We start from the raw sequence: 20,185 nt of genomic DNA on the forward strand, positions 1-20,185 counted from the left end.
CTTGGTTCACAAAAAGGCAGGTTGGGGCTTCCCCGGTGGTGCAGCGGTTGAGAGTCCGCCTGCCGATGCAGGGGACGCGTGTTCGTGCCCCGGTCCTGGAAGATCCCACATTGCCGCGGAGCGGCTGGGCCCGTGAGCCATGGCTGCTGAGCCTGCGCGTTCGGAGCCTGTGCTCCGCAACGGGAGAGGCCACAACAGTGAGAGGCCCGCGTACCACAAAAAAACAAAAACAAAAACAAAGGCAGGTTGGATGTTGCTTGTGGATGAAACAATGAACAAGTCAGACCTAAGTTCTTGCTCTCATGAGCCCATGGTCTGGGTAGGCAGAGAGACCCATAGATCAGTAAACAAATATATCATCTCAAAGGTGTTATTGAGGAAAACAGAGGGTGCTAAGACCATGATAAGGGAGGACGGTGGTGCCTACACCGATAGGGTTATCTGAGAAGGCCCTTGGGCGGTGAGGTTTGCACTGAGATCCCACTCCGGAACCAGCTATGTGAACAGTCCAGGCAGGGGGAATGTTCTGTTTAGTAAATGCTCAGTAATCTGGATAGTGTGATTTTTTCCATGCCAGTAAAGAACTATATCAAGAAGCTTTAACTTCTGATCCACCACGGATAGATTTCAGAGATAGCACTCGTTTTTGTGAGTTGAAGATACACAGCACTTATCAGATTCTTAACGGGATCTGTGAACCAAAACACGTTACAAATCTGGTCATGTTTAATGACTGCATAGAACAATGTGGTGTGGATTTACCATAAGTTTTTGAAGCCAGACTCTATGGAGTCTCTTGAGTTGGTTCTACTTTTAAACCACTATTAAAAGTTTTAGTGTATACATAGATCTTGTGGTCAAAGGGTTTGCACTTTTAATGCTGACGTTGCTCAGCTGTCCACCAGAAAGGTTGTACACCCATGACTACTGCTATCATACGTTCATCTCATAGTGTTTAAAATGCTGTTTGAGACTGGATATGTAAGCATCACAAGGCCTCCCCCCAGGCTTCTTTCAGTGGGCCAAATCAGAATCCGTTGGTCAGGAGAAAGCAGTAGAGAGAGTTGCTAGAAGTAGAGGCTCCTGCAGACCAACATGGTCTCCAAGGACCTGGGAACAAAACTCTTAAGTAAGCAAGTAAAATGCACACCCCTTGGTGAGATGAACTTGCTGAGGGGCCCACCTAACAAGCAAAAAGAATTTAAAACCCACACGCATACCCACTTCGGTCCTGCAAATGTGCTGTGAGGAATTTATCCTAGATTAGAAGCATGTGCAGCATTGTGCGCTGCAAACTCATCCCATTAAAATAGTATTTAATGTGCAGCAATAGGGGTTGGTTAATTGTAGCACATCTTATAATACCATGTACACAGACAGAATCAAGGGATAATATTTAGTAATGTTTCTAGCATATTTTTTAAAGCAGTTTACAAAGTAATATGCACAGTATGCCAGTTTTGAAAAAAGTGCATATATCCTCTCCAGAGGCAACTGCTGTGTCCAGCTTGCTGTGTATCCTTTCAGAAATAAAGTATTCACAAGCACCTTTATATATCTCAGCGATATATTTTGGAAGTTGTTCTTTATCCCGTTCTTTTTGACATCTGTATAGTCTAGATAATTTTTTGGCTTTAATAATTTTTTTCTAACTTAAAAAATATATAGACTATAAAAATATATAGACCAGAAAAGTTGTTACTAAAAAAAGTAGGGGGTTGACTGAGGAAATCTGGGCCCATCTAGACCTATGGTCTCAGTAAAGCAAAGCTTGGTGTGACTGTCACCTCATCTGCAGTAACTGAACCCCATGTGATCAACGAGCTGAAGCCATGGCAGGAGGAATGTCCTGTGGGAACAGAGAAGAAGGTGCTGTCCTGTCCTAGACATGAGCATTCCTTGGGCCTGATCATGTGTCACCAAACGAACCTCTGGTCACAAAGGAGCTGCCCTGGGGAGAGAAAGGAGTCCAGTGTCTGGGAGCAGACATCCCTGAGGAGGGGTTCGGGCTTTGGGATCTGAGCAATGAGGCCATCCTTAAACCTGGCCCTGCCTGACTTATAAGGCAGTGACATCATCCCCAGCAGAGCCTCTTGAGGCCCTGCTGGAACCACAGCAGACAACTGCAAAGTGACTTGGGTCATCTGGACATCAAGGCTCCTTCAGGGTCTTACTTTAGCAGTGTGGCCGAGGCAAGTGAATTGAAAGGATCCCCTTTGATTGCACCAGCTCCTCTTCGGAGTGTATGACAAACGTGAGGAAAAACAAAACCACTCAATTCATTGAGGCTGCTTTGCAGGGCAAAGGGCCCTGGGCTTGGAGTCAGACACTTGGGTTCCAGGTGTGTTCCATGGGCCAAGCCTGACTTTCTCCATTGCCACTTCCCTCTGTAAAATAGGGCTAATACCTGCCTCTTGGGTCCTGATAGTTAAACAAGCATATATAATATAAAATGTGCAAATAAAATACTCTGTGAATTGAAAACGCAAGCCAAAACATTCCCATATGCCGCTTGAATAATTACCCTGTACTTCCTTTAGCATTTTCTGCCCCGCCTCCAACACAGCACTTGTGTGCTCCTTAGTCACACATCCATAAATTAAGCTGAGTGCTCCGAGGGTAGAAGGCTTACGTATCTGCTTCCTGTACTTGGCGCAATATGGCAGTTTTGAAAAAAGTGCATATATCCTCTCCAGAGGCAACTGCTGTGTCCGGCCTCCTGTGTATCCTTTCAGAGATAAACTATTCACAAGCACCTTTATCTATCTCAGCGATATATTCTGGTGCTCAGTAAATCACTGAACAAAAGGATTATGAGTTAAAAGGATGTGGGCAATTGTTTTAGGAGAAACTCCTACCCATCAACTGTGATTGAAGGAAATTGTCTGTTGGGAGCGGTTTCTGAGTAATATGGGGGGAAATGGGCTTGGAGGCAGACTTCAGTGTGATCCTGGACAAATGACTTAACCCCTCTGGGCCTCACAAGGTGAAGAGTAATCCTTTGTGGATTGTGTGTGAAAAGCCCACACGTAGCAGGTACTCTGTCGTTCCTCATACAGATGTAAGCACAGCTATCACAACATTCTTGGATTTTCCATGTTATTCTCTTCAATAAAGGCATGTCATTAACTGTTAAGCTGTGATTCTAGTTTTGTCCTACTGGCTCATGAATTCACAAGTCACGTGTTTAAGTTTTGGCTTAGAAAAGATAAAAAAGTTGCAATACACCTGAATGTGGGAACCAAGTTGGTTTGCTCTTTCTGCCTCTTACACGTTTTGTTGCTGGGCACACTGACGACAGGGTCACTCAGAAAGGGACCCTCAGTGACAAACTGGGACCAGTCTTGATTCCCTGGAGACCACCATTTATTTTTGGTAAATGCCAGCCATGAATATACACAGTATCATTCCCACAGAACAGTCTATAGCAAGAAAAGTCCTGAAAACAAGGTGACGATTGAAGAAAAGGATTCACAATGTTCAGATTCTTCAATAATTTAATGTTCTATGTCCTTAAGGCTGTTAGACCTTAAGGTATCCAGGTCTGGTTATGTCCCAGTGATAACAGAGGGCCTGTTGCATGATGTATGCCAAATACACAGTAAAATCCAGAAATTCCAAGTGCTTCTTCATTTGAACCTATTTGGCTTCTCTCCTTTGTAACAGGGGTCTGATTTTCCCAATAATGAATGACTTAAAATAAGGTGCTTAAAAATTCCACACTGAGCCTCAAGACAGTGAACAAACACTATTTAAAAATGCCCTCTGAGCCTCAGTTTCCCCTTCTGTAAAACGAAGGAGTTGGGTTTGAGTTAGTTTTGCAGACCATACCACGGATGGGTGAACTAGCTGTCACAATCCCTGGCAGTGAGGAGGTGAGGGGCACCCAGCTGCAAATGTGGATTTGAGAGTGGGGTGGAGGGTTGAGCAAGGGCAGCAAGTGGCTGGAAAACTGGCCTTCAGGAGGTCAGTGTCAGCTTTGAACTTTCAAGTCTCAGAAGTATGTCTTTGTCTTTTGATCTGATGATTTGGTCTAATATGATTGTCTCTCATTCCAGTGTATGTACTCACTGTAGATTTATGTACAGAACTAAATATCCCGTTTATTCATGTATAAACCGTAATAAAACCAGTCAGATATTTCCCCTCACCAGCAGATCTTGCACTGGAAAAGGAAAACAAATATACACATTTCAGCAACCTCAGAAATTTCATTAAACCTGCATAGAGGCATAATTCATTTTGGAGTTCAATTATACGTTCAAGAAATCAGTTCCTATCATAAAGACAACTACTGTAATGTCTGTGCCGTGCAAAATTATCCCCATTTATTGTGGTTCAACTGCAGACTCTACTGCCTCTGGTGAAGGCACTCAGCAGGTTCTTTTCACAAATAACACCCTCAGAACGGCCCCTTCCTGTTTTACACAGCATTGTCTCAGAACTTGTGGCCAAAGTAATTCAAAAGCAAGACAACGACAAACAGGGACTCCTTAGGCCAGTGGTACTGAACTCACAGGCCACAAGGGGTCCCTGTGACCTCTCCAGGAGCCGCCCATTCATAAGCTGACAAAAGTGTAACCTCTAAGTATAAAATTCTAATTACCAAAACAAACAGGAGTCAAGCGGTACTTCCTTGAAACAGAACCGTCTCACATGCCAGGAGGTAAAGGGTGACCCGATATCCCATCTGCTGATCAAGCCAAGTGCCTGTTCAAGAGGCCGGGGACAGGGCTGAAGGAAGAAGGCTGCCATCAGCGAAGACCCTCAGAGCCAAGCAAGTGGTCCTTTCCGAGGGCACAGTCTCTAGTGATGCCAGGTGTCCCGACCTAGACCTCAGCACATGGGTTGCCCACTAGGGTCACATAATTTTCCTCGAGTGATTTTGCCAAAACCCAAACTTTTTCTTGACCAAAGACTGATTTGGCAAACCAAATCCTGGCTTGGTGCTTGCCCCTTCACTGGGACATGATTCAGATCCTAATGCAAACACCACAAGAACAGCTAATGGAAATCAGAGCACTGAGCTCTCATCTATGACACAAACTATCGAGATGACATTCTTGATTTATCTCACTTTCAGGGACTGCTCACTAGAAAAGCTAGTGACCAGCTTTTCAAAACACTTCCTTGCTACTAAGCGCAGAAATGTGCCGAGACAGGCATCGCCAGCAACTTTTCTTGTTTTTAAATGCTTAAAAACAAAAGGGTTTTCCAACCATAAGCTGATCCTCATGCATCCTGCATCCCCTAAGGGGGATGGGGGCACAAAAGCACAGACAGCTACAAAATTTGCCCTAGGAAAATGCAAGATCCTCATAAAGCCAACATCACCCCCCCAAACATCCTAAGTCAGCACAGAAGTGGTGAAAGCTCAAGAAACAAAACAAATATTATAGAAATAGAGCCTGAAACACTGAACACGATTTCCTCATGATCCTTCTCACAGCCCTGCGTCCCCTCCTCCTTGCTGCTCCGAGAGGAGAGATGCCCTGCTCCAGCAACGGAAGAGGGAGCCCAGGAGACAGCGGCCACCTTTCCCTCTGGATCCGGGCACACGCCACCTCTGACTTTTGGGTCAGAATTAGGCTCTAAGAATTCAATGCTAATTACAATAGCTTTGCACTGGGGAACGTTTGCCAGAACTGCAAACAGCCATGGGGCTGATCAGAAAGCTGAGTCCATCTTTGTGGCTGGAGATGTTTTCAATAACCGTTACACTCCTCTGCTCCATGGCTGCACCAGTCCTACGCCTACCTGAGCAGTGGAATTAAAGCTGCTAGTCTGTCACCAAGCACCACCCTAGGGTCCTTTCCTTGCCACCCTCCCTGCAAACCACCTCTTGCCCACTCCGAGGTCTGTGTCCCTTCCAGAGAGGGTCCTGGCTGTTATCTGGAAAACAGAACAAGAACTCTGAAAAACATGACTTGGGAAGTAAGTCCACACAGAAAGGTAAAAGCCGGACGAGATTTCCATATGGCGACGCAGCCCTCAGAAGACAGACTCCAGGAAGAAAGGGCATGAAACACCGGAGCTCGGGAGCAGTGGTCCCCACTGCAGGGACGGCGTCCTGCTGCCCCCAGGGGGCCGGGAACCCCAGGGTCTTCTGATGGTTCTGCACCGTCCCCCCTTGGCCGGGTTGTACATTCACTGGTTGTCAGAAGTTTCTGGTACTGCTGGGGGGTAAGAGGGAGGATTGGCAGAACGTCCTGCCCTGGTCGCTAGACTCTACACGTCGTAACGGTTCAAAGTGTACGAGTTTGGGTAGCTCTGCCGGCTGTACTGGAAGTGATCTGTCAAGATGTTGTTGCGGCCGTACTGATAGTCCCCGTGCTGGGGGAAGAGAATGCCGTTGTGGGGCTTCTCCAGGGCGCTCCGATGATGCTCCTTACTGCTCAGGTCCCCCGTCGTGACGGGGAGGAGGTGCTTCCGGGCTTGCTGATTCGCGTCATACTTGGTCTGCGAGGTCAAGAGAGCAGTGAGACCACTGGCTCCTTGTCCAGGACACGCACAGAGGACAGAGGGGAGCTCGAGATTCACAGCCAAGCAGCCTTCAAGGCCAACACGAGTGTCATCCCTAGCGGGGCTGGGCATGGCCAGCGAACTGTTACTGGACCGGCCCTACCTGTCAGCCATCCCACAGCCTTACATCGGAGCAAACCATCTTCGCAAGGAGGGAGGGAAATTCCCGATAAAGCCTCAGTAGACCCGAGAGCCACACTGGACTGAGGCATGAGCCTGGGGTCATCTACGCAGGAAAAGGAAGCCCCGGGCAGAGGGGGCTGAGCCTAGACCATAAACCAGTCAGTGGCAAAGCTGGCAGCTGGAACCCGGGCCTCTTAGTTCCTGGTGAGGCCCCTTCCATTCCCCGCCCCGACCAACTCTCGGTAGACTCCCTGGGCGTCCGGGGGGACAGCCTCCCCCCACCCCAGACTCACCTTGTTGTACAGAAAGACTCCCAGGATGGCCGTCATCATGCCCAGGACGTTGGTGCTGGTGACTGGGTTTCGCAGCATGATCAGGGACACTGTGATGACCATGATTCTCTTGGTGGCGTTGGCGACCGAGTAGCTCAGAGGGCTGATGAGGTTGAGGATGCTGAAGGCAATGACGTTCTGGGCAAAGTTACAGAAGCCGCTGACAGCCAGGAGCAGAAGCATCCAAGGCCACTGGGACACATAGGTCTACAGAGACGGGGGAGCGAGAACAGCACTGCGGTCACACGCTTGCCCTGGCAGGGGGGGTGACACACAGCGGCTTATCAGGGTCACACATTCGCTGGGGAACAGACCCAGGTGGGTCATCATGTGATACCAGGTGCTTTATCTATACAGCCTCTGACCTTCACGACACTCTGCATGGAGCAACAATAATAATGATCACCACCCTTTCCTGCCGAGGAAGCGGAGGTTCGGGGGGACATCAGCTACCCAAGGGGTGCAGAGTATGACACAAACCAAAGCCTTCCCTCATCCCTGTCCAGTGAGGGCCGGGGCTCTGGGTTAGCAGAGCGAGGTCTGCATTCTGGACATCACCTCAGTCTGTTTGGGCTGCTAAGACAAAATACCACAGGCTGAGGGTGCTTACAAACAACAGATGTTTATTTCTCACAGTTCTGGAGGCTGGAAGTTCAAGATCAAGGCGCCAGCAGATTCCGCATCTGGTGAGAGCCCTTTTCCTGGTTCAGGGTGGCACCTTCTCACTGGGTCCTCACATGGCAGAAGTGGTGAGGGAGCTCTCTGGGGTCTCTTTTATAAGGGCATGAATCCTATTCATGATGGCTCCACCCTCATGACCTAATCACCTCCAGAAGTCCCCACCTCCTAACACCATCATGTTTGGGGCTTAGGTTTCAACATAAGAATTTGGTGGGGGGTGACAGACATTTAAACCATAGCAGACATGATGCATTGTATAAAATGGGGAGGTCCTGGGAAGGCAGCCTCTGGGTGTGTGAAGACCCCCCCCCTCCCCGCCCAAGGCTGGGAGCCAGAGGCTCTGCCCCATTGCTGGGAACCCCCCGGGCAAGCTGCTCGACCTCTCTGTTTCCTTCATCTATGAAATGGGAAAGATTGACCCCTGATAAGTCCATACAACGCTGCTGCTATGAGGATCAAATGCAATCATGGCTTTGAAAGTGCTTTAAAACAATCCCAAGCCAAACAAACAGGAGGTGATGCTATCGTCAAAATTTTAGTTACCATTTGACCCTCACAGAAGTAAGCCACCCTAATGAAGGGGGCCCAGAAGAAACCACAACTAGCAGACGTCGGGGCCACAGAACTCCTCAAAGAGCCTGGGCTGATCCCAGGCCAGTTCCCAGGCTGCTCTGGCCTTTGACAGAGGAGGATGCAGCTGGGTCGCCCAGGACAGTGGTGTCTAGTGGCCCTGCCAGGATGGGAGCTGCAGCAATCTTAGGGCAGCGGCCTGATTCTATCTCTATCACCCTCTGATAGGGAACGATCACGTAGTCCTCTTAAAGGTGAGGGAGATCTGAGTAGGCGACCTGCTCAGAATTGCCCAGAACGTTGCCCTAGTTGGGATAATAGCCTCTGTAAGGCATGTGAGCCCACCAGCACGCCTTCGGGGTGAGCTGGCCTGTTCTCCCAGCAATTCTTCCCTGAGGTGACCCATATGGACTTCCAAGCTATTTTTACAAGGCAGCCAGCTTGCAAAGATATCTATCTTGCAGGAAAGGAACCCAGGCAATCCAGCTTTTTAAAAGAACTGACATAACAATAAAGTCAAGTGTTTCTTCCTCCCGGTGGATAGTTCCATGTCTTTTCACACATATATTGACTCATGTAGCCAACACTGCAGTCAGGATTCAGAACAGCTCCATCACCCCATAACACTCCCCAGGGCTTCTTTGTGCAAACCCCCTCCCCCAACCCAGGCAACCACTGATATGTTCCTCATGATAGGTTCATCTTTTGGAGACTGTCCTATAAATGGAATGATACAGCATGGTACCTTCTCAGACAGGTTTCTTTCATTCAGCATAATGCCTCTGACCGCCCCCCCCCCAAGTTGTTGTAAGGGATGACAGTTGTTATTGCTGAGAAATGTTCTGCTGTACAAACATACCGAAGTTACCTTAACCATTCACCCGTTGAGTGACATTTGGGTTGTTTCCAAGACTTTGTGATCATGAATAGAGTTGCTATAAACATTCATGTACAGGCTTCTGTGTGAATGTGAGTTTCATTTCTAGAGTAAATACCCAGGAGTGAGACTGCTGGGACATATGGTCAGTGTATGTTTAACTTCAGAAGAAACTCCCAAATGTTTTCCAGAGTGGCTGCATGACTTTGCACTTGCTCCAACGATATATGAGAATTCCAGTTGTGGCCCAGCCTCGACAAACATGGTACTGCCAGTACTTTTCATTGTAGCCATCCTACTGGATACGAAGTAGCATCTCATCTTGGTTTTAATTTGCTTTTCCCTAATGACTAATGATGTTGAACATATTTCACATGCCATCTGTACAATCACAATGGTGAAGTTCAAGTCTTTTGCCCATTTTTAAACAAGTTGTTTTCCTACTATTGAATTTTGAGAGTTCTTTATATATCCTGAACATAAGTCCTCTGTCAGTATCTCATTGGCAAATATTTTTTCCCAGTCTGTAGCTTGTCTTTCTTTCACTTAATAGTGTACTAGAAAGCAAAAGTTTTTAATTTTGATGAAGCCCCCATTTACCAATTATTTTCTTTATGGACTTTGCTTTTGGTGTAATGTCTAAGAACTAATCCCAAGTCGTGAAGATTTTTCTTCTGTTTTCTTCTAAAGGTTATCATTTTTGCTCTTAAATTTAGGTCTAGAATACATTATGAATTAAATTTTGTATAATGTGTGAGGCTGAAGTCAAGCCTCAGTTTTTGCTTATGGATGTCCAACTTTTCCAACACCATTTGTTAAAGAAACTATCCTCTCTCCATTGAATTGCCTTTGAACCTTCATCAAAGATCAGTTACCCATATTTGTGAGTGTAAGTTCAAACTGCCTATTCTGCTTCACTGATCGATGTCTCTCTCCACCAATATCCATACCTTTATACTGAGTCTTAAAATTATGTAATGTGATTCCTCCAACTTTATTCTTTCTCTCTCAAACTTATTTGGCTATTCCAGTTCTCTTGCCAGTCAGTGTATGTAAATTTTCCAATCAGCTTTTCTATATTAAAAATTTAATATATATAGGTATATATCTATCTCCATGTATACACACACGCACAGATAGATTAGTATCTCAACTTTTTTTTCATTTACACCTTTGACAAGGAGAAAAATTAAAGTTAAAATTTAAGTAGTGATTTATAGTTGAATACTAAAGAATAAAATTTTGTTGGGTATAGAGAATTTTATTTTGTCCTTTCAAATCTGTATTTCTTTTTTCTTTTTCTTGTCTTGTTGCCCTGGCTATGATGTCAAGTATGATGTGGAATATGCATGTTGAAAGTAAACATCTTTACCTTATTCCTGAATTTAGGGGGAAAAGCCTTCAATCTTTCATCATTATGATGTTAACTATATATGCCCTTGATCAAATTGAGGTAGTTTCCTTCTATTTCTAGTTTGTTGGCTTTTTAAAACTCATGACTGGATGTTGGACTTTGTCAAATGCCTTTTCTGCATCAGTTGGTATGAATACATGATTTTTGTTAGACTATTATAGTAGATTACACTGACTGATTTTCAAGTATTGAATTAGCTTTGCATTCTTGATTGAAATCCCACTTTTTCATAGTGTAGCATGGTTTTTATATATCACTGCATTTGATTTGTTCTAATACTTTGTTAAGAACTTTTGCCTCCGTGTTCATGAGGGATTTTGGTCTTTTTCTTGGTTTTGTTATGAGCCAAAAGCGTTCCTTTCCTTTTCTGTTTTCTGGAGGAGATTGTGTAGAACTGGTGTTTATTTTTCCTTAAGTGTTTGGTAGAAATTACCAGTAAAACCATCTGGGCCTGATGACTTCTTTTTAGAAGGTTTTAAACTATGAATTCAATTTCTTTAATAGCTCTGAGACTCAGGTTATCTTTTTCATCTTGAGTGGGTGCGTTTTGATAGTTTGTGGTTTATGAGGAACTGGTCTATTTCATCTATTGTTGAATTTATGTGTATAGAGCTGTCAGTAGTAGTATTACGGTTTTAAGGTCTGTGAGTTCTGCAGTGCTATTCCCTCTTTCATTCCTCATATTTGTAGTGTCTTCTCTCTCTCTCTCTCTCTCTCTCATTTTTGGTCAGTTTTGCTTAAGTTGAGAAAAAGTTTTTTCTCCCTTGAGACTTCCTCTTTGGCCCAGGGATTATTTAGAAATGCGCTGTTTAATTTCCAAGTGTTTGGAGATTTTCTCATTACCTGTCATTTACTTCCGATTTCATCATGATCAGAGAATATACTTTGCATGTTTCCAATCCTTTTGTTAAGGTTTGTTTTGTAACAAAGAATATGATCTTGGTGAATGTTCCACATGTACACTTGAAAGAGTGACTATTCTGCTGCTGTTGGGTAGCGTATTCTAGAAATGTCAGTCAGACATCCAGTTGGTTGACTGTGGCATTCAGTTCTTTATTCTTGCTGATTTTCTATAGTTCTGTTGATTTTGAAGATTCTATATTTGCTGGATATAATCAGTTGATAGTTCCTTAGTGTCAGTACTTTAAAAAAAAATGTTATTCTACTTTTGGTTTTCATTGTTTCTGATGAGAAACCCGCAGTCATCCAAACTGCTGTTCTATAAATACTGCATCATTTTTCTCTGGCTGTTTTCAAAGATTTTTTCTTTGTCTTTTCATCTTTTTCTCTCTGTGGTTTCAACTGGATAATTTCTATTGATTTATCTTCAAGTTATGGACTTTCCTCTGTCAACTCCATTCTGCTTAGCCCATCCAGTGAGTGTTTAAGCTGTTCCTTCCATTCTGGAACTTCCATTCGGTTCTATCTATCTTCTGTTCTTCCCATTTGTTTCAAGAGCATTCTTGGAGCATGATTATATATCATTGCTTTAAAGTCTTTGTCCAATAATTCCAACATCTGGGTCATCCCAGTGTTGGCATCTGTTGATTATCTTTTCCCACAAGACTTGAAATTTTCCTGGTTCTTCATATGCCAAGTAATTTTGGATTATATCCTGGACAGTTAGAATATTATAAGACTGTAGGTCTTATTTAAGTCCCATGGGGAATGTCAATATTTGGTTTTAGCAGACTCAGTTGGGTTCAGGCTACAAGCTTGAGCAGCCTCCTGTGGGTTGTGGTTCCAATGTCAGTTCTGTTTTCAAAGCCTTTTCAGTGGTACACAGCTCTGTCCTGAGTGTGCTCTACCCAGTTGTCACTCTTGGTCCTGGGTAGTAGTCTATCCTGTCTTTGTATGCTGCTAGGATCAGATTCCCACGTGCGCAGCTCAGGAGTGGGCCCAGGATTTCATGTTTTATGAGGTCACTTTCTCTGGGTTCCTCCTCTCCATGTCTCCTTGGTACTTTATGGTTTCTGAGGGCTCCCTCTTTCAGTCCTCCAGTCAGAAAGTTGGAATTAATTACCCCATTCTGCTGTGTCTTTCCCACAACTGCACCTCCTTTCGGGGGCCAAGCAGTGGGAGAATGAAGGGAGAAAAAAAATGCAATGGGGCTAATCCCATCCTGTGACTGCAGAGGGAGGCTGCCCCCCTCAGCATCTCAGGTGCCCGTGGGACCTGCTGCCGCCACTATCATGGGATTGCTGGGGGCCTGGGATGCGAGAGAACAAAGGAAACAGAGAAAATGGGGGATTTCCTCTACTCTCTCTGAACATCAGGAATCTCCTTTCCCCGTCTGCAAGCCAGCATAGAGGGCTTTTGACTCTCTTCTCCCCCAGTGCCCACTTCTGCATTTCCGGCTGCCTTAAGTCCAGGCTGGAGACACAGGAGGCAAAAGAAAGGCAAACTCACAGATGGCTCAGTGGTACTTTGCAATCTGGCTTTTTCTACCAGCCTGCCTGCTCCCATTTACTTTCCAGTTTTCAAATACCCGTTTCACACATCCTGTCCAAACTTTAAAACTAGGCTTCCTGCTCCCAAGTCTGGTGATCCGTGCCTGGCTTCAGCTGAACTGTTGGCATCAGGGCTGGGCGTGTCTGGGAACTGCCCTCTGTAGCCTTTGCTTCTTGGTAACATGGCGAGTAGCAGGCCCCAGCTGATATTCTCCGACCTGAACCTCCTTCCTCCTACTATGGAGCGCCACACTGGAACAGAGCTAACTCACCTGGCTGAGAGACACAGGGCAGAGAGGAGGAGCCCCGACAGGAACCCCGCCTTCAGGCGGCAGCGCTGTGGACTACTGCATGCTCCTAGGGCTGCTGTTAAAACGCACAAGGTCCCCATCAAGGTAAAAAATAGATGGCCTCAATGAGAAAAACTAGAAGAAAACCGAAAAATGTCCAAAATACAAGAGAAAAGCAAAGCAAAGAGAGCAGACAAAAAAATAAAAGAGAGAGAGCAGAGCAAAGCCTACATATACCTGTTTGTGTGTATACACACAGACCCCAATGAGTTGTAACAGGACAGTGTAACAGAACTGAAGCCAAACCTATAGACAATACTATGCAGTCAATAAAAGGAACAAAAAAGACCTAACAGGTCAGTATGGAGTGATCTTCAGGACATGTCACTGAGTGAAAAGAGCAAGGCACTCTTTTCTAAGTATCTAAAAAGCCACTTTTTGTGTAAGGAGTAGGGAGGTATGAACGCACTTGGCCCTCAGTATCTGTGGGGCGTTGGTTCCAGGAGCCCCCAATCTGAGGATGCTCGAAGTCTCTCATATAAAATGGCGTAGTACAATTTATAGTCGGCCCTCCGTATCTGTGGGTTTCACATCTGCAGATTCAACCAACCTCGGATGAAAATTTTGATCCTCGGTTGAATATGGGGACTCGAAACCCATGGATATGGAGGGCCGACCATATATAGAAATTTGCTTATGTCTGCGAAAAGAAACACTGAGAGGGTAAACCAAGATCAGAAAAATGGCTACTTATGGGGGTCGGCAGTGGGGAGGCAACAGGGACTGAAGTTAGACTTCTCTGAATAAACCCTGTCATATCACTTGGGTTTGGAAATATAAAGGTTTGATATATTCAGTGAGGGAAAAAAATTGCCTAGAAATTGAAAACAAATGGAAGTAAAGGAACCCAAATGCACAAGAAGTTGGTGACAGAGGCATATTGTGAAAACAATTATTTCAAGTGCCCTTAGAACACAGTATTCCAGTTGTACGTCTGTAACGAAACCTGTTTTAAGGACAGACAGAGCTGCCAAGAAATCTTTACTGTTTCTCTGTACGCTACCTGCAGTTGTCTGGTAGGGAGTCTCACTCCGAAGCAGTTATATGTGTGTACAGTAGAATCACGTATGAACAGTTTCCGTAGTATATTGCGAATGAGAAACGTTGTGAGAAACCAAGTGTACCAGGAAAGACACACACACACAAAATCAAAGCAGTAATAAATGCTGCAATGTTAAACTGGACTTAGAATGAATCAGGATAAGCTCTCCCCTCCGCCACCAAATACGTCTTTCCTGGTTTTTTACTGCCAAGTCTTAAAAACAATGACAACCCAACAGCAGTGAGCACACGTGGCACTGAGATGGTATCTCTAAACACGAATCTCTCTCTGCTAAAAGCAACCCGGGTCCCTGAAGGAGTGGCTGATTGCAGGTCTGGGATGGGAGGCGCACAAGATGAGGGAGGACATCCTGTGGGGCCAAAAGTTACCCAAGGCTGATATGTGCTATCAGAAGGGCAGGGAGCCAATAAGAAGGACTCCATCAGCCCAGACAAGATACTCTGAATATTTAACAAAATAACACATAACAACTGACAAACACAAGTTCACAATGATACTGAAAAGTAAATAAATCAAAGAACCCTCCTTCACCCAAAAGAAACCCTCAACTCCCTGTTAACACTCCCTGGTTTTCTTTACTTTGAAAACTGGTAACTAGAAGGAAAGAGAAGCAGTAAACTGCTTTTCGTGCACTGTACTTTCAGGTAACAAACTAGTTCCAGCCGATGATGGAAAGTTCTTCACAGAAACATTACAGCTAATCAACATGGAAGGGAAGTTAGAACACAGAGCCACAGTTGCCTCACCTGGAAACCAGAGATAACCTCCACTACGTCCATAGGTGGTGGTAGGGATTAAAGACCAATGTCAAGAATCCAGTCAGACCTCATTAAGCCCTAATAAACACTGACTCCATCTAACTCGGGCCTGGAAGAACCTCCTTCTTATCACTGTCACCTGCACTAGTTTCTAGCACATTCTCTGGAGGCTGGTCCTGTAGGTGGTGGGAAGATGCTCTTTCCTGTGCCTAGAGAGCTATGGATACATCTGGTGCCAATGGAAGTACAGAGATGACACCAAGAAAGGACTCGAGCAGTGCAAGCACAGTTTCCAAAAGGCAAAGTGAGATCTGAACCAGACTGTCAAGATGGGAAACTTGCTTGTGCTTGTTTTCTTCCTTGAATGCACTGGCACAAATGCAGCAGCTATCAGCAGCTAGGATCTAGCACGACACAGAAGGAAATGCACAGGCAGCCTTCTTGCTCAGCTGCAAGCGGTGTGAGTCATCAAAGGGCTAAGGGCTAAAAGGGCTGCCTGTCAGAGGCCTCAGATGCCCCAAAGTCAACACAGAGGCGTGACCCCCTGACAAAGGGCCTACTTTGGAACCAGTTAAGAAAAGGCCATGTTCTTGACACAGGCCAACTCACCAGGTCGCTGCTGACCAGGAAAGCCGAGAGGTCCACCAGGACCCACGTGGGGATCATAAAAAAGACGGCATGGCAGCCCAAGATGTTCAGCAGCCGGAGATGGTGGATCCTTGAATCTCTTAATACCTGAAGGGAGAAAACCTCTTTAAAGCCTGATCGAAACTATTAAGTGGCAAGAGGGGCTCCGCTTACCCAGGCCCCAAACATGGTGACTGTACATTAACCCTGACATCTGACCTTGACTGCCAAACCTGAAAGTGCACCTATGACGAGACACACAGCCCATGTCCAAAACAGGCACGATGTTTCGTACATGAAGGATGGAGAAAAGAAACAAAACAAAACAAAACAAAAACAAAAAACACCAACACTCAATGCTGGTGAAGCTACAGTAAAACAGGCACTCTGAAATGGCACTGGTTAATGTCTAAATTGGCATAAAGTATATCAAGAGCCATAAACATCTCATACCCTCTGACCCAAGAACTGTAAACCTATCAAAAGGAAATAACCTGAGAGACAGAAAAATGTTATGCGCCAAGACGTTCATTACAATATTATTTATAGTGAATAGCTGGAAATAATCTGCATCTGCAATAGGGAAACTGACTGTGTTACTTGTGATACCTGAAAAGATGTGATTATTACCGGAGTTAGGAGCAATAACTTTCAATGATATGGGAGCATGCAGTGTTGCAATAATAAATGAACGAAGCAGAATTTGAAAAGTACGTATAATATTACAACTCTAAAAACTGTGCAGGAAAAATCTCTAGCATTAATAGTAGTTCTCCTTAGGGGACAGCACTGCGACTTTCCTCAGTAAAGAGGAAACCCTGCGGCAGAGGGCAGGTCTCTCTTGATTCCTTGTCTCCAGCACCTACTATGGTGCCTGGCACACACAGTAGGTGCTCAATAAGTTTTCTGATTTCTTTTCATTGGGCTTTTCTCCATTTTTTCACATTGAATGTAGGCGAACTTTATAATAAAAAAGCTATTTAAAAACCAAACAAATAGAAAACCAGCAGAAGGGCAACAGGATTTGTTTTGTTCCAACACCGAAGAAATCCCTACTCGGCCACTTTTTTTTAGATGCCACCCGCACACCCCTGCAACACCAGGTGCACCCTGGATGGCACCCAAATACCTTTTTGGAGAAAATATTCTGAAGCGAGAAGCACAGTGTGGCAGCAAGGGCACTGACAAGCCCCCACATGTCGAAGGACAACTCCGTGACAGTGGCCAGCAGGACGCCGCTGATGATGGGGATGAGTGACAGGTACACCTGTGAGAGGAGGGCAGGAGGGGCTGTTGGGCCAGGGTTGAGCTGGGCCACCCAACACAGATGACCAGAGGAAAGCCTCAGCTGCTGTCTCTTCCCTCCCCAAAAGGACACTGCCTACCCCTTTGAACAACGGTGTCAGCCACGACAGTGATGCTCTAGGGGGCGCTGGGGGTGGGTGGGTGGGACGCAGATGGTTCTCGAAGTACCTGAGGGCAGGGCTGTATCACTGTGGGTGGCCCCACCCCCTATACCATCACCCTCATTAAGAGCCACAAACCAGGGCTGGTCTCAATAGGATCTATCCAGCTGCTGCCACCAACACACCAGGGTCTGAAACTTCAATCGTCTGAAAGGCTGGCCGGGTCCCTCTTATTTTGGGCTCTTCCAACATGCAGTTATCCCTGGTAGGGACACTCCCCCGACACCTTCTCCAGCTGGAGACCTCCTTTCCCTTCAGGTGTCAGTTCACAAACACAAGAACTTTCCCTGACTCACCTCCCCCTAGACGCTGTCAGTTTCCTCTGCTGTGTGTTCCAGGGAATAGCGCTCTCCATCCACTGTAAGCGCCCTTTACATTGTCTGCGTCCCTGCACTCGCTTAGGGCAGCTCCTTGTTCACTGCTCCTGGTGCCCAGCACACGGCAGGCAACCCAGTAACTGCTGGCCGAAAGAACCAGTAGCGAGTGCCATGATAGGGGGCCTTCCAGAAGGCTCAAGCTTTCCAGGGCCTAGGGCAAGGAATGGCCCTGGAACTCTGGTGGCTAAAATGGGATCCATTCCCCACACTTAGTTAGCTCTTCTTACTCCTGGCTCAAAGGATACTCTTAAAGCACTTGGGAGACTTTAGGAGGGGGTGGTGAGGCTTCCCACCCCACCAACGCCCACACACAGGGCCGAGGGAGGCCTCTGAATTCCAGAATTCCTGCTCCCCCCACTACTGGCTGTCGCCCTCGGGCTCTCCCTTTTGAAGTCCCATTTCTTCCCCTGAGATCAGGAATGATTACCCAGCTTATCCAAACAGGGTGGGACCACACTTACTCTATCATTATCCTTAGTCTCCTGCCTAAGCCATTCCCCTGTCTTTCCTCTCTGTGTAAGGTTCTGGCTTCCCGCCCAAGCCGGGTACAATGTCCCTTACAACAGGAAACCTGATAAACACAATGTGATATGGAGAGATGCAGCCGCACACCTCTCAGGCAACTCCGACCTAGGGAGACAAGTCACACCTGACGTCACCCTGCGGGTGGGCTGCAGAGCGCGCCCAGATCTTGCAGGGGAAAAGACTGGCTGAAAGAAAACATCAGCCAGAGGTGGCCCCATTTCTATAAGCTGATCCAGGGCACCGCCGTTCTAAGTTACATAAAATACAGGATGCCAGAAACCGACCACATAGGAAAGAGGAGCTCTGTCCAGCATGAAATGGATTCCAGCTGGGACAACAAGAGTCCCACTTCCACTTAAGGACACAGGGAAAGGCTGTCTCTGGCTGACGCCACAGCTTCTCTCCCTCCAAGCCAGGAAATACCCAGGCCTGGCATCTTGAACAGACCCTGAATTGTGCCCGGAGCATCTTCCCTATGCAGCCCTGGGTTCTGCGTGTTGTTTTCACTTCCATTCCCAGACATTCACAATTCCTGGCTGTTTTTATTGTGAAGACTTTGCTGGGCTTTGCCAAAATCGGACTCCTCTGACTAGCATTTCACTTCTGACCCCAGAAGTCCCAACCTGACCGCTATCTCTTGCAAAGATGTGAAACTCTGTCAGAGTTCCGTTCCAGCAAGGAGTCGGATGTTCCAAGGATGTTCCAACCCTGACCCCACTGGAGGGGCATGGGGTGTCTGGTCAGGATGGGACCAAGTTATCCAAGTTGCCTACCAGCAACCCCAGGTAGGTAATCAAAACAGGAAGGAACGCTGCACTTGAGATGGATGGCAGCATCCTGAGATCACCCAACAGAGACAACTCAGGAACACACACACCACACACCACTGCCCCCAGGGTGAGTCCAGAACATTAGCAGCAAAAGAGCCACCAGAGGTCTCTAAGCTGACTTCCTTCCTTGACAGGAAGCCAGGCAACCTGCAGGCCAGGAACCTGGACCACGTCACCAGCTGGGCAACAGCCAGAAAGCCCTTGGGGCCCCCACTGGCCCAGAGCCCTCCTGGGTTACCTTGGTGCTCTGTTTCTCCTTCATGATGATCCGGGACAGGAGGACCACCCAGATGGGCATGGTGGCCTTGACTGCAAAGAGAGGCAAGGGGCGTTCAGGGAGCTGTTCTAGTCCCAGAACCCACCCTGGGACTCTGTCCCAACTCCACTGGAGGGGCGGGAAGGCTTGGCAGCCCCTCAACCTGCTTCAGCTCTTCTATTTCTGTGGGCCTTCCCCCTAACCCAACAGTTCTGATCCGCCCTGCTCAGCTCCCAGCATTCTTCTCAGCCCCTTCCCTTCCCGAGACCCCTGTGCGTGTTCCTCTCTTGCTAAAAGCTTTTGGCGGCCTCCAGCGCCTTCCGGACATTAGCTGACTTCTCAGCCCGGCATTCCTGACCGTCGACTGCACCCCGGCCGGTGCGCTCCTACCCAAGAGCCGAAGCCCCAGGCGGCGTGCCCCGGCCGCCTTCCCCTAGGCCAGGCTTGGCACCCACCGGTGTGCGCGTAGGACACGGGCACCTTCCAGATGCTGACGTGCGCGGACACTGACGCGAAGTACTTGCCGAAGGCGAGCGGCAGCACGTAGCGCGGGTAGAAGCGCGGTGGCAGGAGCGGGCCCGGCGACTGATGCGGACCGGGCCCAGGGCCCGAGACTGGCGGCGCTGGGGGCACGCGCCAGGCGCGGAGCAGAGGCGGGAGCCCCGCGCACAACGCCAGGATGTGGCACAGCGACACGGTCACGGGGAACGGGAAGGCGCTCAGGATCACCTTGTTGACTACATTGCCGCCCGCGCTCAGCGCGTACCACAGCAGGCACAGCGCCGCCACCCGCGCGCCCTCGCGCGCCCCGCCGCTGCCGCCCGCGGCTCCTGGGCCCCCGGCACCAGCGCCCACACCCGCCGTCGCCGCCACCGCCATCCTCCCCGAGCGCCCACCCCCTTCCCGCCCGTCCGACGGCCCGACGCCGGGCGGGGGTGGGGCCGGACGGGAGCGGGAGCGCCAG

General features: G+C 47.4%; 1 protein-coding gene across 2 annotated transcripts; it reads right to left on the reverse strand.

Annotated features, from left to right (window-relative positions):
• Positions 1-3,479: 3,479 nt before the first annotated feature.
• On the reverse strand, positions 3,480-20,157 carry SLC35E1 (solute carrier family 35 member E1). 2 transcript variants are annotated; one of them, XM_089905233.1, is made up of 6 exons: positions 19,746-20,157; positions 19,204-19,274; positions 16,897-17,034; positions 15,750-15,875; positions 6,939-7,184; positions 3,480-6,459 (listed from the first exon to the last, which is right to left on the reverse strand). In XM_089905233.1, the coding sequence occupies exons 1-6, from the start codon at positions 20,098-20,100 to the stop codon at positions 6,229-6,231; spliced, it is 1,167 nt and encodes a 388-aa protein (XP_089761359.1). In that variant the 5' UTR covers positions 20,101-20,157; the 3' UTR covers positions 3,480-6,228. The 2 variants fall into 2 exon arrangements, with proteins under 2 accessions (XP_089761359.1, XP_022414200.1); XM_022558492.3 differs by having other exon boundaries at positions 19,677-20,155.
• Positions 20,158-20,185: the final 28 nt, after the last annotated feature.

The sequence above is a fragment of the Delphinapterus leucas genome, unplaced genomic scaffold (assembly GCF_059928025.1).
Source record: "Delphinapterus leucas isolate spDelLeu-1000000601 "Yukka" unplaced genomic scaffold, BTC_Dleu_Yukka2 spDelLeu_asBTCV2_sq25, whole genome shotgun sequence".
NCBI classification, from domain to species: Eukaryota; Metazoa; Chordata; class Mammalia; order Artiodactyla; family Monodontidae; genus Delphinapterus; species Delphinapterus leucas.